Raw genomic sequence first — 24119 nt, 5'->3', positions numbered from 1 at the left:
TGTACCGTACCTTTTTTTTTTTTTTTAGGTGATGTGAAACCATTAATTCAGATACCATAACTAGAGGAGATCCAGTTCCGCTGGATGTGTTGCTTCACCTCTGTGCCCCTTGTTGACATAGACACAGACTGGCAGACACAGGTCATTTGGATACTTTGCACCACATGATTGAGTGAACCTGCATTTTATAGTTTCATGAGGCCAAAATAAACTTGGATCAGTCAGCCATGGAGTGGTAAAGATGCTGCATGAGGGACTTCAACTGTGCTGATATGACTGTGGTAGGATTTAAAGACTAGTTGGAGTGGTACAAGGGTTCTCTGTGTCATATAAGAGCAATGGACAGACAGTAGCCGTCCACGTTGTTTTGTTTACTTGACTGGATGTGCGTTGTCGTGTATCTGTCTGCGACTGAGAGACAGGAAAAGGACCAAATGACTCTGACAGGATGAAAGAAAGGTCTTGTTTGTTGATGGTAGTTACAGACAGACCGAGTGAGCTCATGATTTACATGAACACGCATAGGGTTTCCAGCGTCCCCAGTTGCCTGTAAATATCAGATGAAAAAGAGTGTGTTTTAACATGCCTGTGGATATCATGAATATGGATATAATGATCACTCATCCGTTGAATTGTGCTCCGGAGCCTTATTTCATGGTCCAGGTTTTATAACGACCAATGAGAAATGCTGACTAGTCAAAAATAGCCCAACAGCTCTCGCTGTTGTTATATGGAGGTGGATGTTATCCTGCAGTGCAGTCACACAGAAGAGGACCTTGCATTTATGCTCAATCGCTTAGAGGCTTACAAAGGGATGGCCCCTTTCAATGCCTCATTTCCTCTCTGTTGATTTTGTCAACCCTCAAAAGGTTCAACAGGTAAATACATTTCCCCAGTGCATGCAATCATTTTATCTGTGACTTTTGATAATACTTTGGAGGGCTGTAGTGGTTGCCAACTCGACGGCAGTCTCACAAACTCTAATCGCTAATGGCAGATAACCAGTGGGCTGCATGTGGTTGTAGTAAAAGTGAAAGTTCATCTCACCCGGACAAACAAACAATCATAACAAGAGTTTTGATGCCGCCACAGGAGGTCCAGCTATGCCACACGTTGCTGCTGTCTAAGTAAGAGTCAGTTTATGTGTTCAGACTGCTCATAAAAGTTATTGTGCAAAATGCTGTTAATTACTCGCTTGTGACTTCGGCCAAATCCCCATTCTTCCCAGGGTACCCCTTTAGTTACATCACTACGACTCTTTGTTTGATCCCTAGAAGAAAAGCGGTGCCTCAACTTTGCGAATCAAAGGGGTGGGGCCAAGGGAGCGAATGGGTTTGGTTCCTTACTGTATCTGCTCACTTTACCTATTGCTTAACAATGTATGAATTTGGGGACTACACCATTGTTCATTTTAGTTACTTTCTATTAAGGCAGCTCTATTAAAGCTGCAGTTGGCAGGTTTTCAAAATTCCGAGTATACAACTTTCAGGTCCCTCCGCCAACCTCTAAAGCCTCTAGCATGGTTGCCGCGTCTGTCACGGCGGTGGCGGACCGTGACGTCAAAATGACGTTTCAGGCATGGCGCTTCCCTTGAAAAGACGGCGCAGCGCGTTGTCGTGCACCAGTCGATTTTTGTAACTTGGCGGCGCCGAGCACAACGAACCGGATGGACCGATGTGAGACCAGGCTCAGTGAGGAGGTGCGTTTGTACAGACAGCTGTACGAAACTGCAGTGAAACAGCACAGGGAGCACGTAAACTCCCAAATCTGGTGCACAGAGATGGGCAGAACTTTGGGGAAAGAGGGAGAGTTCTGTAAGAATGTGTGGAAGAAGCTACGGGACAGATACCTGAAGGCAAAGAAGAGGGCAGAGACTCAGGTGATGCCGGGGGCTTCAAACTTTCACCTCTATTAACTGAATTAAAAACTTAAAATGATCCGAAAACTGCAGCAGTATCATTAATTACAGTGTTCCTGCTTTTGACAGCGGCATTGTTTTCTTCTCCACTTTCGTGGTTGTAGAGTAGCGGTAACCTTCACGTAGCAGCGCCACCTCTGTGACGGAGAAAATTGCAACAACTGGCGCGCAACGACTTGCGCCACTATATAGGGTCCTATGGCGGGCACGAACTCGTGACGTCATCAACACCGCTCGCGCGAGCAGACGCAGCAACCATGCTAGAGCCTTAACAAGCTCCGAATCGCCCCCCAAACCCCTCCCCCTCTGTGGACGAGGTTGTGCACGTGAGTTCACACCAATGTGAGCGCACACAAGCTGGGGCAGACTCACGCTCAGCAGCGTGTGCACAAGCTGTGATTGACAGGTAGGATTCCTCCACCCTAACTTGATTGGTTAAAAACAGCCGGGAGCGCTCGGTTTTTGCAAGCATGATTACAGGCTTCAGAGGGAGCTACAGAATTCGTTACTTTTTCCTAAACAGCCTATTTAATATTCTACTTCCAGAATCCCATGACAGTTCAAGCTAATATGACTAAAAAAAAGTTGCCGACCGCAGCTTTAAGAAACAAATTGTTCTCTTTTTTGTTGTCAAAGATTAGTCGTCTAGATCACCCCACAAGAATAACGGTCAATTTATTAGTCATCCAGTTCTGTGACCAATTGGATTTAATAGACAAGTTTATATAATGTTACAGCATATGGAAAGTAGTGGTGTTTTTAAGGTTTCTTCTAAACCGATAAGTCGTGAACATCTGTCAGTCTTGTCATTTTGGTGCTTAAGGCATCTTTGGTGTTGTTGAACCCCATCTGCGCCTCTTCTGGGTCATTCAACATGTTGAACTGGTGTCAGAGAGAGAGAGAGAGAGAGAGAGAAAACTCAAACATCATATGGATAGTTCAAAACAATCCATGTGATGTTTTAGTTTAAATAGAAACAAGAACTAAACAATGTTTGTGTAAAAGTGAGGTCATTATTAGTGCAGTTGTTAGTATTTAGTATCGAACATAGCTAAGGCTTTTTGAGACGTGTGTTAACGGGTTTAGCGTTTCGACTTGTTTCAACTCAAAGTAACGCGAAACTGAGGATTTTCCGGCCTCAGTGGAAGTTATGTCAGCTGCTGTAAAGAAGAATTAGTTGCGTTAAGTAGCTTCAACATTACACTGACATTAAGGGTGTGTGAAATGGAGGAAGAATACAACAATTTATTGAAAAAAAATCTGTGGCAGCTTTCATAGCTTAGAATCTGTGGGGTTATTCAGACAAAGACTATTCCCCCCCAGATATTTAAACCACAGTATAACCCCCCACCCCCATCAAACACTTCACTTTGTAGAAACAACTGTGCCAGCACTCCACAGCTAAACTAAAGACCGGGTAGAAGACTCTGAATAAAGCTAGTCAAGTAGCCATTTCATGTTATTTGTTGGCCTCTAACTCATACATTTACATGTTGATCTGATTGCTTGTATAAATGCAGGACCTTGAGATCCATCTCATAGTTTACGTGTGAATTGTCATCGAATAGGCCCGCAAAGATTAACGCCTTTTTAAAGAGCTGCTCATTGGAAAAGTCCAAGGCCTGCGGATTGAATTCTTTGCCAGAACAAACCAGATCATTATTTTTTTTACTTTGAGAGTGTGACGTTACTTGCATTGTTAAACCCCATCATTTCGTTTGTTGATCTAGCCTGGCAAAAGACATATTTGTTTCTCATCAATGGCAGCTGGGATATGCTCCCTGCGACCCTGAACAGGATGTAGCTAGAATATGGAAAAATGAACAATTACATCAGAATCAACAAAACCTCCAATATTTGAGCATTCTAGCTCTCACATGTTTAGAAATAGTTTCTTGTTCACTTGTCATCTGGAAAACTGCTCTCTAGGTAAAGGGTCAGTTCCACTGGCGATGGTGAGACAAGCAGCTGTGATGCAACCAAAGTGTGGCAGATTTATCTTTGCTCTGGACTCTCACAATACCAATTTATCTTCAGGAGATGGGATGAGCACGCAAAATTAGCAAATGCACCGGACTGCTGTTATGGTTGCATATGAGTGTGCAGAGTATTAACCAAGAGGGTGTGATTAGTGCCCTGGTATGTAGTTGAAGGCACATGTTTGAAAGGCCTTGTCTTTTTGTTCCCTCAGCAACGTGAGCTGTGGTTGTGATTAAAAATCACAACTCTGTGCCTTCATCGTCGAGTGCCGCTTGTTGTCTGAGGCGACTGTGTGTTGCCAAGGCTCCTAGTTGGAGAAAGGTCGCTCCATTGAAGTCTTTTTGGTTGTCATGGTTTCAGTCGTGATGACAGTGGTGCCAGACCCCGACCGGCAGTTTTGAATGGATGCTCCTTGTCATTGGCTGAGCTCCTTTTTTTTTTTTTTTTGGTTTCGACAGGTTCAGACCTTTTACTCTTCTTCATCATTTAAATGGTCGCTTTGTGTCGCGGTTGATAAATGGCACAGCATGTCATGTTCTGACATATATCTGTTGGTGGAGGGGACAACCTTTCCCTCTTATCTACTGCCCTTCCCTTCCTGTATTCCTCCTTTTCCTCCCATGTGCTTTTTAGTAAGAAAAGGACAAACAAGAGGAAGAGGGCAAGCAGGATGGTGAGCATTAGGTAACGGTTCTAAAGCACTGAGTAATAGTTTCACTCACTCCTTCAGACATACTCACACTAAGCTCTCAAACAAACAGCAGCCCCTTTCTGTTTCTCAAAGGCACGCATACACATGGCCAAATGTGATTTCATTTTGGTGAGTAATATGACAAATGTTGGGTTGCTGCTTGGCATATCTTTCTGCCTGCTGGTCATATTCTGCTGCATCTCAGTCAATCTACAACCCTGTGGCGACAGAAGGGGAAGAACGCGTTCCTGTGTGTCTCAGTACATGACACGGACATGATGGAGGCCAGCGCAGGCTTTGTCAAGAAAATCGTATTGTGCTCCTCATGAACCATATTAGCACCTTTGTCTCTCCCGCTGGACTGTTGCCAGCAGGTGTATGCGTGCGTGTGTGTTTGTGCGTGCTAATTATCTGTCCTTTTAGTCATTTCCAAACATGGCGGTGCAGTCTGTTTCATTTAAAACCCATAACGCTGTGGCATCTGCCACAGTGCTGCTGGTAGCTGTCGATGCCCTTTTAATGAGAGATTTTATTAAAGTTGCTCTTGTCTTCATGGATCCACCAGTGCTATTGGTTGTGCTTATTTTTATCTATCAATTACACCTTTTTTTACCTTTCGTTGACTCTTGTTGCATCTAAAATTTGCTCATAGCTGCAACTATAGGACACTGATTAGTCTGACTTAGGGGTGCGCAATCTGACGATATAAAATCGTGACTGGCGAGGAAGAGTGGAGAATCGCAGGCGATCTACCAAATTAGAAAAACCGTATAGATCGCCTTTGCCAATCAGCGCAATGATTTTATTTTATTTTTTTTTTAATGCTGGTTCCCGCCGATGCGGCAGACGTAGGGCGTCCTTAACCTAACCGACCAATCATAGCGAACTGTGCGTCGTGACACTTTCTTACATGCCTCCATGTTGTGTTTGTAAAAACTTAGAAAACGCATGGACAGCCATGGCTGAAAGCCAAGCCGACGAGCTGGTGAAGAAGAGGAAATCCACCTCTGTAATTTGGAATTGGTTCGGGTTTTCTTCTACCCTAACCCACTGCTGCTGGTCCACATCAGGAATGGGAACAGCAGCAGCGGCACCATCCACAGCACATCCATAGCGGCGCACGGGAGAAACTCACGGCCAGCAGCAGCACTCTCGGGTCGGATGAGGAAACCGCTAGCTCGTAAGCCAACTACGGTGCAAGAGAAAAGGGATGCACCGCGACCGTGACAAACATGACACAGTTGAAAAGTATTCCTTTCGGGCGCTCTGGTGATGGCAGTGCGTGACTGTGGCTGCAGTAAATGAACATGCAGCGTTGCTCATCTGTTGCTAAATGGCATCATGAGGTGGAGTCAAGTCGTCATCAGTGGTTCGTTTTTCTATTTCCGGTTGCTTCACTCACACTGTGTCAGATGTCATTAATTAGATCATTATTTTTCATCTTGAATTGGGTTACAGTTGAATTACAATGTGTTGATTGCCAAATTCTTTATTTTACTCCTTAGCTCTTCTGTGGTTCAGCATGTCGACTTAACTCTACTGTAATTGGTCTTTTTTTTTTTTTTTTTTTTTTTGGATGGAAGATTGTGATAAAAAAATCAAAATCGTGATTTTATGCAAAAAAATCGTGATACAACATTTTTCGATATCGCCCACCCCTAGTCTGACTCAACTCTGAGGCGTTGTTTGATGAATTTTCTCGTGATCATGATCTCATGAGAATTCCGCCGCATCACAGGGTAACCTCAAACTTACCGCTGATTTCATGCCGTACAAATGAAGTACGTCACGATGTGCTGCCATGAGTGAGTTATAGAGGAAGTGTAGAGCTGACCTGTTCGGTTTTAATGTTCAAGATGTTTCTTGAGCATTATACAGTTAGTTTTTGCACAAATGGAAAGGATTATCCTTCTAAACGGTGATTTTTATATCGTGGAACCACAACTGGAGACAAAGTTGTATGTAAGCCTCAAAGACTACAGCTAGCCTTTCACACGAGTACTAGCATCCTGAGGTAGCTAGTGCATCTCAAAATGTAGATCTTTTATTTAATCATATCAATAGATCTTTTTTTTTTGTTGTTGTACTCTACAGTGTAGAGCTGGGTCAAATAGTCGACTTATTCGACGTCATAAATTGGTCGACATGAATAATTCGCGTTGATGCGTCGCAAATTATTATTATTTTTTTTTTTGGTTGAAGTCCCCGTTCACCTACTAGATGAACTCTCACTCCAGTCCAGCGGTGGCAGTAAATATGCACCAGAGTCGCCAATCGGTGTAGACGCCTTAGTTTAAAACGGAAGAAGAAGAATTCATAACGATGGCAGCGGCAAGCAGTAGTGGGAGCACTGAAGAGCATATAGCTAAAAAAAACACGCACACGGTCTTCCAAAGTCTGAGAATTTTTCACCCTTAACGCTGCTAACAATGTGGTTGTTTGCAGACTATGCTAATTTAATTTGGCGTACCACAGCAGTACATCAGCGATGCACGAACACTTGAAACGAAAGCACCCTGGACCTCTGTCAGGATGGCAGCAAAACACCGTAAGTTCTGTTGATTTCATTTATGTTAATTTATCAAGCAGTAACAGTAGTTGCAGTTGGCTAAACCAAAGATTCTCTCTGAATAAACGCTACGTTAGACTGTTGAGTTGTTGTCTAGTTATATTCCCGGCGTAAAATTTACATCTTTTAATTACGACTAGAGCAGGTCCCTTGTTTGCCTAGTTTATAGCTGTTAGCGCTACCAGTCCCGACATGTTTCTTCTGTTATCTATTTGCTAACACCGGACGGTGGATTTTATACTCTGCCATTATGTAGTTCTAGTCTACCTCCACTCCAACCGTCAAACTATATCTTGAATTCAACACACACACACACACACACACACACACACACACACACACACACACAAAGAGAGAGAGGAAGGAGTAGAAAAGTATTTGTTTAATTTTGGTATATTCCTCCTGGGTGACATTCATTTTGTTGTTAAATGCTGCATCTGGCACCGAAATGCATTATTTTTCAGTTTGCACAATATAAGTGCCATGTTTGCACAAAGAGAGAGGGAGGAAGGAGTAGTAGAGTTTGAAGAGTATTTTTTTTTTTTTTATATATATATATTCTTCCTGGGTGACTTATTATTTATTTTGTTAATTTGTGAGATGCTACATTTGGCATCAGAATGCATTATTTTGCAGTTTGCACAATATAAGTGCCATGTTTGCACAAAGAGAGAGGGAGGAAGGAGTAGTAGAGTTTGAAGAGTATTTTTTTTTTTTTTTTATATATTCCTCCTGGGTGACTTATTATTTATTTTGTTAATTTGTGAGATGCTACATTTGGCATCAGAATGCATTATTTTGCAGTTTGCACAATAGAAGTGCCATGTTTGCAAGAAAAAGTGGCATGTTTAAATAAAAATTGATATATTAACAACAGATGTCTTCATATCCATATTGTGTGAAAAGTTGTAATTGAAATAATCGGTAACTGAAAAAATAATTGTTAGATTAATCATAAAATTAGTCGTTAGATTAGTCGACTAATCGAAAAAATAATCTCTAGATTAATCGTTTGAAAAATAATCGTTTGGGACAGCTCTAATACAGTGACATGATTATCTCGACCAAGGTGTTTATGTATCAACCTAGGGGTGGGCGGTATGCACGGTATCATACCGTATGCGGTATTTTTCACCAACGGTAGAGATTTTTTTGGCATACCTTATACCGCAATAGCTCATGAGTCCGGCAGTAATGCAAAGTTTTGAACATCCGCTTGGATATGCCGGGCGACAGTAATCGCAAGACAAGGTAACACGAGTAATTTGTTTTACCACCTGCGGGCTAACCATGCTCCGGAATATGAAACAAGTCAAAGCCAGTGTTCTGTCGATTTCTCCTACTTGTCGAGATTTGCTACTTTGTGGTTTTGCGCATGCGCCGAGCCGATTTTCTAAGTTTCGTTTTCACGCCCATAATGTTTTGCTACCCTGCGTCTCAGCTGGTGTGTAACGGTAACATCCTCAAAATCCTGATTATTTTCTCTTTTGGAAGACATTCAAAGTAATAAAACACTTATCGTATTAACAAGCAGTTAGCTTAACATGCACAAATGGGGTGTCTGAAACATGACGCATATTTGAGCATGTTGAATAAGTGGAAGGCGCCTATGAAAGTTACGTTATCCAAGAGGCAGCGGCTTTTCTCTCACAGAGTTTATTCGAGGAAATTGACCTTTTCTTATTTTTTAAATATAAATATAACGTATATATTTTTTATATTTCCTGTGTTTTCTGTTTTGCACAATACATTTAATTCAATATTGCTGCAAACATCCTGATTGAAAGTGTTTATTTGGTGCTATGGTAACCACTGAGAAACTGTTCTGTTGTAATTTATATACAAAAGTACCATACCGCGATATATACCGTATACCGTCAGTGGCTCAAATTTTACCGGGGTATACATTTTAGGCCATACCACCCAGCCCTATATCAACCCATTAAATCTTAGGCATTAACCTGTTCAAAGCCAAGGCTCTGTGTCTAAAAGACTTCTATGAGGTTTTCTGCAAACCTTTAAAACCGCCCATTAAAACCTTTTTTCAAACCATTTCTCAGCCTTTGAAGAAGCTGGAAATATTATATACAACTTAGAGGATAAACTATCTCATATAGTAAATAGTCAACTTAGCTATTATTTTCATCCATATTTTAAACCGATAAATGTTTGAAGACCCGGCTTCAAGTGTTAAGATTCTGAAATGTTGTATAATCTCTGATGCAGTGAAGAAAACGTGGTACTTGGAACCAACTCATTTTTCTTGTTATTCCAGCAAGAAATTTTAGCAGAGAAATGGATTTGGTTTTTAAGCTGCTCTCCACAGCTCTTGTGTGGGAACAGTTTGGGTTTTAGCTGAATAAGCCGAGAGTCCATTAACGGACACAAAAGTCTATCCTTTTCTCTGCTGCTTCAAGCCTATATTGACGTGTATCGCTAGCTTCAACAGGTGTTGTGTTAAATGTGGTAACAGTTTGATGCACATGTCGTTTTAATTCCTGCTTCTGACTGTTTTATTTTCTCGCTCCACCATATATAAATCCTTTTGTTTGCATGTAATATTTTGTTAACATATAAGCTTTCCCTTTGCACCTTGCTCTAATGTTTGTAATTGTCAGAACTTCTTCATGAGTACTACTGATGGTTTGGCCTGAAAGACTAACCCAAAGTGTAAAGTGTGTGGGCTCTGCTGTGCACAAAGATGAACGTGCAATGTCCAGTTTATCCACATTGTAACGCGGCCCTGTCTTCTACTCTCAGCCTGAGTCATTTCCACACACACAACACACAGCAAGTAAAACAGCTCCGAGGGCACTGAACTGACTCATAGCGTCTGCACCGCCAGTTTGCGCATGTGCAACATGCAGTCGTAGTCGTACAGTTTGTGCTGACCTGACATGACCCTGTCACGTGTGTGACGCTATTTGATGTCTTGTAACTTTATATACACACACACACACACACACACACACACAAAGGCTTCAATTTATTATCATACCTGGCTGCGTTCAGTTGGCAAAGACTGCGTTTTCAGGCAGCCATGCTGAGCAGAGGTGTTTCTGAGCATGTGTGTGAGTCAGACCCAGTCACATGCTGATATGGGTTAAGCCTCAGCATTACACCCTCTGAGGGTGTTGTAATCTCCATCTCCTGCAGATGAAGGTTAACCTCATACGTTATATCACCCTACTATGATGTGTGAACATAAATAAGCACGCAAGATGCACTTTCACAGCTTCCCACTGTAGACGTTACGCCACAGCATCAGTTCTCTGTTTAGAATAATAAGTGAGCCACGGATGAATGTTGATGAAGTCCTAAAGGAAGGCAGTATGTTAATCATATACCAAATTATGTTTATAATAAAATACTGCCTCTTGGTGCTTAGTTAGTATTTGCAGAATCTAAACTGAATGACTCAACTTTCATTAATTTAGCAGGCTCTTTTATCAGAAGCAAGCTACAAGTCAGGAACACATTATGGCGTGTTTCCACTATCCAGTCCGGTACGGGTTGGGTCGTAACGGTTCGCTTATTTCAGTGTTTCCATTAGCACGAAAGCGTACTGTACCGTTACCATTTTTGTAACCCTTCTGCTTGGGGTACCTAGCACACAGGACCGGTTCCAGGCTCTGCTCTCCGTTGTTGGTGAGGAGGCTGTGCAGCGGGAGCTCGATGGCCCTGTGCGAAGCGAAAAAGTTTTCTAGCTGATTGCCGCAAAAATGGCAGAGAGTGGTTTCAACCGGACCAGTGTTCAGTGTTCAGCATTAAGCTGAAGAAGCTTGGAGGTGGTTCGAAATTATGGATGTTATTTGTTATTTGCTGTTATTTGCTATTTACGCTTCAGCACGCACTCCGCCCACCCCTGAGGGTCCCGATGTTAGCTCCAGTATCTTGAACAATGACACTTCGACACGTGGAATAGGGAAACCAGGGATCAAACTGGATTTTTCCACTTTGAAGTCTACTTTATCCCATGAGTCAAAGCTGCCTGCCAACTGTTTCTGATGTAGATGTAGGTCAAACAAACACTATAGGCTTTGTTGAGCCTAAATTATATATCCCATTGGATGTATTCACTTTTTTTTATTTTATTTTTTTCTCCAATATGTTGATTGATAACTGTTGTGATTTTTTTTTTTGTTAAACAAAAAAACCCCACACTGTAAACCTTTTCATTGTCAGGTGTTTTGTCAGGTAGATTTTGTATATTTTCATTGTTTAGCCTACATGGTGTGGCTGGTTTATGTGCGTGTGTTGAGTTAAATTACATGATACTGGAAAGCGCTTTAAAATTTGCTCTACCCACTTCATACCAAAATCTTTGGTGTTTTCTCTTCATTGCATTTCAAACCAATCAGTCAGACTGACAGATTAGATGTGTTTAGAAATACAGATTCGCTGTTGTGTGTTTTGAATGGCTGCTGGTTGAGTAAGAAGTTATGGGATCTCAGGACCAGTTGGTCAGTCCTTTTCACCAGAGTGAAATTAAACACTGTCCATCTAAGAGTGTTGACACAAATCATTTGAATATTAGGCTAGCATCGCACATTTTCAGACACTCATCAGGGTGCTGATGAGAGTGTTGGATTGGATTGTGCAAATAAAATGTGTCACAAAAAGTTGAGGTACAGATGGTGACAAGGAACGTTGGATTGTCAATTTCAGAAAGTAAATCCAGAGTAGACTACGCACACACTGGATATCTGTCATTAGAGTGGTGTAGGGTAAAGGCTGCAGCATGACTTGGAAAAGGTAACTCTGCTTTTGCAATCTAGTCACTTAGGAATGAGAGGCATGACACAGTTTATTGCCTTGTCTGACATGTAGCGATGCACCAAAAAAGATGGAGATATAGGTTTCCATAGAGGTACATAGCTGAAGTTGCTGGTGTTTCTTTACAGTCCACATCCTGTGATGTACAAGTATGATAACCGTATTGTGGTGCGTTGATATGCAGCGTCTCTCTTAGCCAGCTTGTTTGTTTACCACGTACATGCAGACGGACGCAAGTGTTGCTGTGTTATTAACTTGTGTCTAAGCAGATGACAAGCTCCCAGTAATCCATAGTCCTACTGGTCTGTGTATGGTGGATACATTTGTTGCTGTACTCTTGGAAATCACCTGAAACTGCTCTTTCAATCCCCCAATAAGAATGTGCTTGGAGTAATCGACAGCGGCTTAAAAACTACGATAATGCAATTTAAAGTATTAAAGTTTGCATGTATTTTACATTTTGACATTTACCCAAGTGATGAGCAACACAACTAACCAGTTCGCTTAGTTCACTTCACCACTGGTCTAACAAGACAAATGCCTGCTTACATTATAAAACCAATCTCTCTGTCACTGCAATAGGTATGTCTAAATGAAGCTGTCCAGAATATTCTTATGAATGTGATCAACAGCCCCAGTCTAAAGTTGTTTGCCCAAACCTTTGACCAGTTCTATATCTGAATGACTATAAAGAATCATAAAGGATGAATTGTCACTTTTTCTTTTAAAGTAAGAGCTCATCCGCAAAAATTGACAAAGTTGAGTAGTTTTCTAAGCTGTGCAAAGCACGAACTTTGGTAACCTGACATGAGTGTTTTTGTAAACGGCCACGTTTGGACATCATACTCTCCACCGGGGGACATGTTTTTCACCGTTTGTACAATACCCTTGAAGGGAAACTCACACAATGAGCTGGTTAATGTCACCGTTACTGCTCTGTGCTCTCTGGAGCCCCCTGTTCGCTCTTCCTCACTTCCCCTTCCTGTCTCCAACAGGAAGTTGGCCTTGACGGGCTTCAAATGGCCTCATCTTCTTCGTGTCTTTTCTCAGGAAAGGGAGAGCTCAGTGTGGCACTCCTTGGAATTGGATGGATCAGATGTGTACACGCTGCATGCCTTTCATTTTTTTTTTTTTTTTTTTTTTTTTTATATCCCCATTCCTCTGTAATCTATTTTTGGCAGAAGCTGTGTTTTGGGTCATCCTCATTAGCTTTGCTTGATTAAGTCATTAAAGTCGCCTACCCCGTTCTAAGTGGCGGAGCAAAGCTCCCGTCACACACTATCACAGTCCAAACCGCTGGAGCCATTGTGCAGGGCTCAGTAGTTATGTAACAGTTGTGTTCTCAGTCAAAGGTCACAGTTTAGGCCAGGTTACCAGAACAGGCTGGAATACCGATTTAAAAACGCTGTGTTTGACAAGACCGCGTGGGTAACCATGTCCTCGAGTACACTTATCTCCTCCTGTGCCTTGTTTTTTTTTTTTTGTTGTTGTTGTTTTTTTTGCTCAGCCACTCGCAGATAGTTGTGTTTATTACTTATTTTTGTGTTGGAGGATAACATTTCCCTCCTCAGAATTGAGTACATCTCGAGTGATTCCCTCACCTTCTTTGCTGGTTATTTTCTTGACACTTTATTCTTTTATGCTTATAGTGGCATCATAGTGATGATGCAGGGCAGTGGGACTGTGCCCTTGATTTGTTGTCTGTAATTTAAGCGTCAGCTTGAATACCACTAATGTGAATGTGCTGTGATAAACGTATTGCTTAGTGAATTCTTTCTTGTTTTGTCTCCTTTCTCTGCCTGCCCTCTGTACCCCCTTCTTCCTTCACCGTTTCCACCCTAATGTCTCTCTCTGGTCATTTTTCCATCCCTTCCTTGCCTCCATGTCTCCAGGTGGCTATAAAAATAGTGGATAAGACTCAACTGGATGATGAGAACCTGAAAAAGATTTTCAGAGAAGTGCAAATCATGAAGTTGCTGAAGCACCCCCACATCATCCGCCTCTACCAGGTACAATGCTCACCCACAGAACCAACAACGCGCTCTGCTCACATCTTATCCATGAGACCTGTGGCCCAGTAGGAGATGAACAAATAAGATAAATGTTGGTTTAGTGGTGTTTGATACTTCTTTGACTTTGGGAGTAACAGCACTAAGGGACATATTATTGGGGGTCCTAGCAGCGAAGCTGCAGGAACCAATTGTGTTAGTAGCTTTTCCTATTATTATTCATCCGTTTCTGCTGCAATTGAAGTCTATGGCAGCCCCATGAACGCTATGGTAAAAAGTTGTGAAATTTGGCACACGTAATCAGCCAAGTGCCAAAGCCAAAGTCAAAAATTTTCATAACCCAAGAGCTTACTCTCTAGCGCCACCAACACGTCAAAGTTCAAAGTGCATTCAGCCTAATAACTTTGGACTACTTGGTCCAAATTTAACAAATGAGGCATCTTTGGAATTCTTGGATCATGACGAGTCCAACGCACCCTATGACGTCAATTTGCGTATGCCTAGATTTTCCGCCATTTTGAATTTTACCAAAAAGCTTTAAAAAACATTTCAGGTCACAGAGAGTGTCCAATTTTCACGAAACTTGGCACATAGACTCTTAAGACCAAGCCGCACAAAAGTTATCGTGTGGAATTTTTAATTAGGCTTCCGTTTAACCATAAAAGCCAATCAAACTCGAGGTTGATGCCGCCAAACCGGAAGTGAGGCCATATCTTTGCAACCATTTGATGTTATGACGTCAAACTTATAACACAGACTCAAGACCGCTAAGGTAAGAGGCCCAAGAAGTTTGGTGACGTTTGGCCAATAGGTGGCGCTATATGTAGCAAAAATGCAATTTTGCTCATATCTTTGGACCCCTTGGTCCAAAATTCATAAATGAGGTACCAATGGAATCACTGGATAGAGAAGAGGATAACGCACCTGCGCCATCTTGGATTATCCGCCATTTTGAATTTAATCAAAAACTTTCAAAACACATTTTAGGCCAAGCAGATTGTCCAATCTCCACGGGACTTGGCACATAGAATCTTCAGACCAAGCCGCACATAAGTCATGATGTGGATTATTTTATTTCACTTCCGTTTAACCGCAGCAGCTAATCAAACTCTACGCCGACACGCGAACGGGACATTTGGCCGTATCTCTGCGATGCATTGATGTATCGATGCGAAACTTGGTGCATGGAATCACGACGCCTTCCTGAGCAGCCCAAGCCTTGCCTATTGGGCCATTCTGCTAGGACCCCCACATCGCTGCTTGCAGCTATATTATTATAAATGTACCTGGAAAATGTCTGTTTGTAGCCTGAATAAATCTGAGGGACTGTCTCGTGCAACTACAGTCTTCTGTCCCGTAGGCATCCTTTCATTAGACTCGTGAAAGTTTAATAGGGTTGTATTACTTATCATCCAGCTTGAAACAACCTCCAGAATTTTTTTTGCCATAAAACTTGACGTAAAGTCCTCCAACACAGATCGAACACTACAGTGAAGTGCATGTTCTATTTAAATCTCTTGTTTATATGCCAAACAGTGCTTACTCATACTGTTGTGTAACTGGTGAGCCGCCCATAACCGATGTTGGCCTGTCAGAGGGTCTGTGAGTCCTTGTTGTTCTCATTTGTTTATGTCTTTAGGTAATGGAGACAGAGAGGATGATCTATCTGGTAACGGAGTACGCTAGCGGTGGGGAGATATTCGGTAAGGGAATTCCCTGCTGTTGAAGTTAATTACTTTAGTCATTGCCACTCCCTCTGCTGTTTGTTTGTGTTTCCTTTTGGTTGTTGACTCATGTTTAGAACGGTCTTCTTCAGGGAAAAGGAAAATCAACTTAACTGCTTCTAATTAAAACTTTGTACACAATGTTGTCAAATAAATTCTCGGTTCACAATATTCCATTAACTATTGGAAAAATAGAACAGTGGCGCTTTCCCTGCTTCATGGTAAATTAAGTTTATTGGGGCAGATCCAAATGGAATCAAATGCTTCACAAGCTTTGGTCTCCTGGGAACAGCAGCCTCTCAGTTGAATTAAGCCCGGTGCCTAAGATGTTGCGTCTGTACTAGCGCATAGCAGAAGCAGTGTGCTCGACCTCCTCACATTTCCATATCGTACCCTGTGCGTGCAGACCACCTGGTGGCTCATGGGCGCATGGCAGAAAAGGACGCCAGGAAGAAGTTCAAGCAGATTGTGGCAGCAGTCCACTTCTGTCACTGCCGTAACATTGTCCACAGAGACCTGAAGGCCGAGAATCTGTTACTGGACCACAACCTCAACATCAAAATCGCAGGTGTGTTTATGTGGGTTTAAGCTTGTGGCGAGTGGGTCGTGTGTTCCTCTGTCAAGGGGATTGACACGATTCTTCCCTCTGCTTACAGATTTTGGCTTCAGCAACATGTTTTCTCGGGGCCAGCTGTTGAAGACTTGGTGTGGCAGCCCTCCCTATGCTGCTCCAGAGCTTTTTGAGGGCAAAGAGTATGATGGACCGAAAGTAGATATATGGGTAAGTTGAGTGACTGGCTCGGAACTTTCTAGCAGCACAAAACATGCAGTGTGTAAAGCTCCTGTAAAGCCCCTGATTAATGATTCAGTTGTTTGTTTATTTGCCTTTCCTCTGCACAGAGCTTAGGTGTGGTGTTATACGTGCTGGTGTGTGGCGCCTTACCCTTTGATGGCAGCACGCTACAAAATTTGCGAGCACGTGTCCTCAGTGGAAAGTTCCGCATCCCTTTCTTCATGTCCACAGGTAGGACCTTTTTTTTTTTTTTTTTTGTGTTCCTCATCCAGTGGATGAACAAATACAGTAAAAGCTGATCGAACGCATTGTTTATGATTTTTTTATGACGTTCATGATTGAAATTAATTGTAATTGTAATGAGCCACTGCTCTATACCGCAACACAGGAACAACTTTTAACAGCTGCCGTTCAAGCTGAAAAAGGATGACCAATAAATGTTTTAAAAGATAGTTTGAAATTTGAAAAGGAAGTCGGATAAGATACAAAGAGCATTGCAGTCTTGCTTTTTTTGTTTAGTAACTGTAAAGAATAGAGCAGGTACACATGTAGACTATACATATGGCAAATGTTTGTTTTGGAGCCATTACAGGGCTCCAAAGGAACTTGTACTAGTGCCTGAAACTTGAGGAGCTCCACGTAAACCGATTTCAACGCTAAACATTTCTGTTTTAAAAAAAAGAAAAAAAAGAAAAAAAAACTTGACTGCATTTCTTAGAATGCCTCGGTAATAATCAGACAATTAAAAGAAATACAAAACTGCCCTTTTACTTTAAAAAAAGTAAAGTAGAACTTTAACTAAAGAACCATGAAGATAAACGGTGCTTTGATGTTTTTATTTTTGTTTTTTGTTTTCCAAAAAGCATGCACTAACAAGTCTAACAAAGATTTTTTATTTATTTTTTTTTTTTTTTTAGTAAAGATCAAGAGGATTTATCATATATTTGTTAAGATTAAAAAAAAAAACATAAATGTATCGCATTACATGTTGATTTGAGTTACTTAGCTGACATTTCAATGCTTCTGACAATGAACTGCACACCTGTTGTGTCCTTTCTGTACGTTGGTTTCTCCTAAACTCCATTTCTGTGAAGGGCTTTGCCTAAATGTGACGCATGAAGTTAATGATTGGCAGATCCTTCTTCACATTGCCGTAGGATGTATTGAAATATGGCCATTGCAGTTCCTTCTTTCGACCGATCAGTACACTTCCGTTTTACAAATACAGCAGGCAGATGCGCTTCAGTTAAGTGCGTCGGTCCCTGAGTACTTTGTGCATTGTCTTGCTCTCAGAAAGAGTGTTTTCGTGTTTAAGGCTTGTGGTTTCGGTCAGACCTTCCAAATTCTACCACAAGTTGCATGAGTGCTTCATTTCAGGAGAGGAACTTTGAAGATTTTGACACAACGTTCCTCGTCCTGTTCTCATGAGATATGTGGGGGTGCTTTGCTGCAGGAGGATCTCAGTGATGTTTGCCTGAAAAATGAACAGATGAATTGTCTTTTCTAATTTCTATAGAGAGAGTGAAAGTAGACAGGAGGGCCAGACTGAAATGACAACCCGCGCCACTCTAGGTTGCCGGATATGTCAGGATTTTTAAGCTCTGCACTCGTACACCTTTATCTCATTTTGTCCTGCTGGTTCAGTGGATATATTGTGTTTACAATTATTTTAAAAAAACAAAACAACAACATCTAAAAACAAATAGAGGACGTATTTCCAAGTTGCACGGGTGCACTTCTTTTGAAAATTAAGTTGCATCATCTCAAAAAACGTTTGCCGTCTGAAGCTCTGTGTTTGGTTATTATTAAATACTTGCAGCTTCTTGGAAAGTTTGCCAAAATGTACTTGGACAATGCGGTTCAAGTGTTGTGAACGAATACTATAGTTGGTGTAATTTAAAGCTTCTAGTTTTCTTGTCTTTTCTAGAAATATGCCTGTGTGTTTGTGTCCTATTGCAGACTGTGAGTACTTAATTAGACACATGTTAGTGCTGGAGCCCAGCAGAAGGTTGACCATGGAGCAGATCTGTAAGAACAAGTGGATGAGACAAGGAGAGTCGGACCCAGAATTCGACAGGGTGAGACCTCTCTCTGAAGTACTCAACAAACCTCGATCCATTCTGCAGGCTCATTGCGTTTTTCTATCAAAGTTCGTTGCTGGAATTTTTGTCGGTAGAATTGTGATGCGGTCACAAAATAGTCTTCCCGCCAAATGATTTGTCAATTGCTAATAATGTAAGCGATGAGTTATTTTATGATTACTCTAAAAAGAAACCTGGTCTGTATAGAAAATAACATTTTGTAAGGTTTGCGTTGGAAAAACTAGCTTTGATCCGTTTTCTTTTGCTCGCCAGAAAGCGAATCACAGCATGTCTTCATCCGTCTCTTGTTTCTTAACCGTGTCTGTATTTTCTTCTAGTTGATAGCAGAGTGTGAGCAGGTGAAAACGGAGAGAGAGATAGAGCTCATCAATGAGCAGGTGCTGATAGCCATGTCCGAGATGGGCTTGGACAGAGAGCGCACACTTCAGGTTGGACAGCACATTTACGGGGACGCATTGCAGCCTTTAGTCCAACGCCACCAGCGAAACGTATGTTTGTTTTTCTTTTTTCTCTCCAGTCTCTACAAACGGATGCATACGATCACTACAGTGCCATTTACAGTCTGCTGGCTGAACGCCTCAAGAAACACAAGAACCTGCGCGTTGCCCCGCCCACGCCTCGCATTAGCTATCCTCTAAACGCTGTACAGGTGAGCTCTTTTCTGTTGGTGTCGTCATGAGAGATGACTGCTTTTACAGCCTGTAACAGTCCCGATGCAGTAGTTTAGATTTTACGGTTTCAGTAGCTGTAAAACATGGTTTCTATAGCTGGTGGATCACAGCAAGAGCTCATTACTCCCTACAGTTTAATCGTTAACCACATGGGGCGTATTTTACGGTTTGAGTTAATCTTCTAAAAGAAATCCTGTTGGGCATACGTTATTTATTTTAAGAGCCTCTTCATTTTAAGACGCCGGGATTTCTCATGACTTTCAGGAGTTTAGCTCACAGTGGTCATGTCCGTCCACCGAATGGAGTCAGTTGGTTTTAACCCACATATGTCAATCCAGCTTCTCTAAGAAGATTGTTTTGAAAGTAGTGCAATCCTCACATAACCTGTGTGTGTGTGTGTGTGTGTGTGTGTGTGTGTGTGTGTGTGTGTGTGTGTGTGTGTGTGTGTGTGTGTGTGTGTGTGTGTGTGTGTGTGTGTGCGTGCGTGTGTGTGTGTGTCCATACCCAGCAGACAGACCCACAAGGTAATCCGGTTAGCATGACCGTTCCCCACGTTCAGCTCATCAACCCAGAGAACCAAATTGTTGAGGTGAGTCAGCCACGGAATCCGCTTGCTTGTTTTATTCAGGGTCAGTGTGATCCAAAAGCAAGCGTGAAGAAGCCGGGACTTTTGCTCCCGACCGTGACTCTAACCCCTAACTGCTTCTTATTTAAAGTTTGCTTCTCTGCTCAGTGTTTGTACTTTGTTACTACTGTTTACTATTTTCGCGTAGACTGGAATCCAATCTCATAGGCTCTTATCAGTCACTTCCAATCACATATGCACACTCAGACATAACACACAGAGGCTCTGACTCACAAACCCTGAAACACAAGAATGCGTCAGATTACTGCATTGCAGCAGGGATTTTAATAGAAAGCATGAACTTTAAAGTGGATATATTCCAACTAGGATATCTTTGAAATTATTCTCTTTTTTATCTGACCACACTTGTACACAAGCATGCAACTTGCACTGTCAAAAGGCACTTCTAATGTCTTAATATGTGTGTGTTTGTTGTTTAGCCTGATGGCAGCATGGCCCTGGACAGTGATGAAGGGGAGGAGCCATCTCCTGAGGCCATGGCTCGCTACCTTTCAATGAGGCGGCACACTGTGGGGGTACCAGACCAAAGGTAACTTGGAAAACAACTCTGGCGATTTGCTGATAAATGTGTGGATGGACTTTTTTTTTCCTTTTTTTTTTGTTTTCCCCCCATGCTCGGTGAGGTTTGACTTGACACAGTGTATTCATTCACATGATCTAATATTTGAACAAAAGACTGAAGCACAAACTTATTTTTTTTAATACAGTTTCAAATGATATTGAATGTTGTTTTGTTAATGACTTAAAAAAAAAAAAAGTTAAACATGTTCAAAAGGAGTCAAACATGAGGGGCTAACAACCAGTTAATGGCTTGTGACAAAAACGAAAAGTTAGGCCACAGAAAGTGAGTGCATATTTGAGGGTGTGTTGATACACTGATGGTAGAGTTTCAGATTTAAGACACAAACAGTGACTGACTTCCATATTTCATCGTCCCTCCCTCCCCCACAGGACGGAGATGCAGGAGGACCTCCAAAAGCTTCCACCGGGTTTCCCCCGTGGTGCGTTGCCTCAGCCCCCCTTCCCCCAGCTTGCCCCCACTATGGGTCAGATGCACACACTCATGCCAACACAAAGCCTGCAGCCAACACAGCAGCTGGAGTACAAGGTACTGTCAGCTCGGACTGGATTATTACCTCTGAAAGCCAGCTTTTGTTCATTTTGACTGTGACCTGACGTCCTGCGTCCACTGGTCTTGCAGGAGCAATCACTGCTGCAGCCACCTACCCTGCAGCTGCTCAACGGCATGGGGCCCCTGGGTCGAAGAGCTTCCGACGGCGGGGCCAACATTCAGCTACACGCCCAGCTCCTGAAGAGGCCTCGAGGGCCATCGCCGCTCGTTGCCAGTCCGGTGAGGGTCTGGATTTCTTAATGTGCACACGCTGGTATTTCTCTTGTTTAGGTGGCGAATGAGCTTTGACCAGTAAAATGTTTGCCTCTCTCAGCATCCTATCCCTGTAGTGCCGCCGGTGGATGAGGAGGGTTCAGATGGAGAGCCAGACCAAGAGGCAGTGCAGAGGTAACCACGGGTGACGGTTTTGGTGACTGGGTACACATTACAGACGTGCTGTCCGAACCGGATTTGGCAGAAACCCCCCCCACCCCACCCCAGATAGGAAAAAAAAAAACAATGAGCAAATTAGCATCCTGAGTAAAGGGGTTGTGTTATGTAGTGGACAGTTATATACTTCTCTATGAAATCATTTTGAAAACCTGGAAGAGGTCCAGGTCAGGGCTTTTCAGCTGGTCCCTTCAGATGGCACGTTCTGTTGACTACGCCGGTGTCCTGGGTTGCTGGGAGTGAGTGCCTCTAGGCTGCTCTGCTTTTTCCCCTTGGGATGTGGCCACCGTGCTGTGGTGCTTATCCCATCTTTTCTCCTTTCTCCATCGCACACGTGCCTTCTGCCACCGTTCCAAACCGATTCTGCCATCAAATACAGCCCCTCTATCTCTCAAACTCTCTGACCCAAAGCTTCTTTTATCTCTCTCTTTTCAGTAAATGCCAAATTATTGTGTGGACGTTTTCACTCTTTTTCACACAGCTTTGCTAACTCTGAAGCTTGCAAAAAACAAAACAATGACCACAAAATGGCAACCGGTCCAGTCCTTAAATTGGAAGCTGGGAGGTTGTTTAATACCAATAAGCTACAGCATTCATCTGTGGTGTAATTTCATTTGATGTTTTCTGATTGGCTAAGATGATATGAATGATGGCACCTATTGGCAGAGGTGGGAAGGGGTGGGCCTTCCCCCCCTATCTCCATTAGCCAATGAGGACAGAGAGCTGACCAGCGCTGCTTCCTGTCTCCCACCCTCATCCCCGTCCTCCCCCTCCCTGCGGCCCAGGTACCTGGCGAACCGCTCCAAGCGGCACACGACGCACGCGCTCACGAGCACTTCGCATGGCGAGCCCTCGACAGAGTCACAGAGGCCCCAGGGCCCCCGCCAGAGGGGGGGCTGGGCCCCCGACACACACACCCGGTGAGGGGACACATCCGCTCTGAGCTGTATATGCACAAACACACTCACACACAAACTGTCAGATTCACACATTAAAAATGAGGGCATATGAAGCCCGATTTTGTCTTTTATCGTTCACTCACACACACAATATTTCTGTCGGTAATGGTGGTGGAGGTGCAGTTTGTAGCACAGGGCAGGCTTATCTCCACATCCCCAGTAAACCAGGATTCATAAGATTTCTCTTTCCACAAACTTGGAAAGAAGAGGTGTGTGACGGGTTCACAACCAAAATTCGGTAGGCCGTTGTTTTCCCTAAATCTCACTTTTTCTCCTCCTCAGTTTAGAAAGTCTTTGGAAACGGGTGTGTGTTGTCATGTTTTACAAACGGTTGTGTGTGAATACAGAAGGCAGCCTGAACCTGTGGTTTAAAATACATCTCAAATTCTGGCTGCTCTATTTGTTGTTTTGCTGCATTGCATCATATCCAATCCCAACATGCAAAGCGCTCATCACGCGTGCAGAAACATAGTTGTTGTTTGTGTGCCCTTTACTAACCAGCAAAAAGTAGCTTATCTCCTGAACTTTGCACATTAAGGGTAACTCGTGGAAAGAGCCTGATTTTTTTTTTTTTTTTTTTAAGGGAGGGAGGGGGGATTCAATAACCAATATTCAGTGTCATATATTGGCATATCGTATTCACATGGCATGTATTGCGGATAATGCACTCTTACCTCTGGCACCATTTGCAGGATGGCTGAAATGATTTACATTCATGCCTAGACTGTGTTATTCTGATTTAAATCACTTGTGTGAATTTTGGAGTCGGTTTTGCACATTTCCTGAATCACTGACAAGACACTTGAACTTTTGGTGCAGGTTCGAAGAGCTCATCTGTCCGTTTCTGTCTCTCATCTGTGTCTCCACGACCGAATGTGCGTGTTTGTGTGTCATTGTGCCTGGGTTACCTGTCACGTTTAAATGTGTGTGTGTGTGCGTGCGCGCGCTTTGTGTACACACTTGTTTGTGTCTGCACCCTGTGGTCCCCTTTTCAGATCCAGCTATAAGGACTGTAATACCCTTCATCTCCCCATGGAACGCTTCTCTCCTGTCAGACGGTTCTCTGACGGCGCCGCCACCATCCAGGCCTTCAAGGCTCATCTAGAGAACAGCAGCCTCATCAAGCAACTCAAGCAGGTGCACCTCTTGATTTAATGGAGGGGGGGGGGGGGGGGATTAGGGGTAAACATGGAACTCATTGTAATAAAACGAAAATAGCTGAATTCGTCTCGCTCAGCCAACACAGCGTTACTCATTGCGTGTTTGGTACATCCAGAACTGGGTGTTACTTGAATATTTTAACACAAATCATTTTAAGTGGTACATCTTGATTATACAGCAGCGACATAATGTGAATAGCCCTTTTTTTTGGCATCGTCCCACTTGGCTGGCTTTATGGAAAGGATGTCATTTCTGCCCTTTTTTCCTACTTTTCCTCTTGTTTTTGAAGAAAATAAAACGGCTAGCAAGCAGCAAAAATGAAACGATGAAAAAAATGAGGTGATGAAAATGCATCTGAATGAACAAAAACAAGGAGCAGTGAAGGGGGGGGGGAGAAAAAAAGGTCAATTACCAACTCGTTTGATTGATTTAAAGCTGATATGATGAAAAAAATAAAGCCACCCTTCATCGTTGACCCAGTTGTAACTTAATCATTTATTGTTTTGAAAAACAAAGTCTATCTGTTATCATTTCAGCACAGTGCCCGCAGGGGTAGAAG

The 24119-nt window shown here is 42.7% G+C and overlaps 2 protein-coding genes across 5 annotated transcripts in view; one reads left to right on the top strand and one right to left on the bottom strand.

The window, feature by feature from the left end:
- The window catches only part of LOC142388547 (apolipoprotein A-I-like), a 282451-nt gene that overhangs the window by 57460 nt on the left and 200872 nt on the right, over positions 1-24119 (bottom strand). The gene's annotated exons all lie outside the window — the stretch shown is intronic.
- Positions 1-24119, top strand: part of sik3 (SIK family kinase 3) — a 36829-nt gene that overhangs the window by 1746 nt on the left and 10964 nt on the right. Inside the window, exons 2-16 of one of the 3 annotated variants that reach the window (XM_075473934.1) lie at positions 13827-13943; positions 15583-15646; positions 16074-16235; positions 16324-16448; positions 16568-16691; positions 18420-18538; positions 18880-18990; positions 19080-19211; positions 19745-19822; positions 20299-20408; positions 20831-20987; positions 21081-21230; positions 21325-21398; positions 22226-22360; positions 23395-23536. In XM_075473934.1, coding sequence (XP_075330049.1) covers positions 13827-13943; positions 15583-15646; positions 16074-16235; positions 16324-16448; positions 16568-16691; positions 18420-18538; positions 18880-18990; positions 19080-19211; positions 19745-19822; positions 20299-20408; positions 20831-20987; positions 21081-21230; positions 21325-21398; positions 22226-22360; positions 23395-23536 — 1800 coding nt within the window. Of the gene's footprint in view, positions 1-13826; positions 13944-15582; positions 15647-16073; positions 16236-16323; positions 16449-16567; positions 16692-18419; positions 18539-18879; positions 18991-19079; positions 19212-19741; positions 19823-20298; positions 20409-20830; positions 20988-21080; positions 21231-21324; positions 21399-22225; positions 22361-23394; positions 23537-24119 lie in introns of all 3 variants that reach the window. The other 2 variants (XM_075473933.1, XM_075473935.1) reach the window with 2 other exon arrangements.

The sequence above is a fragment of the Odontesthes bonariensis genome, chromosome 9, assembly GCF_027942865.1.
Source record: "Odontesthes bonariensis isolate fOdoBon6 chromosome 9, fOdoBon6.hap1, whole genome shotgun sequence".
Classification (NCBI taxonomy): domain Eukaryota; kingdom Metazoa; phylum Chordata; class Actinopteri; order Atheriniformes; family Atherinopsidae; genus Odontesthes; species Odontesthes bonariensis.
The sequence above is the reverse complement of the archived record's forward strand: the minus strand, read 5'-3'. Positions and strand labels throughout refer to the sequence as shown.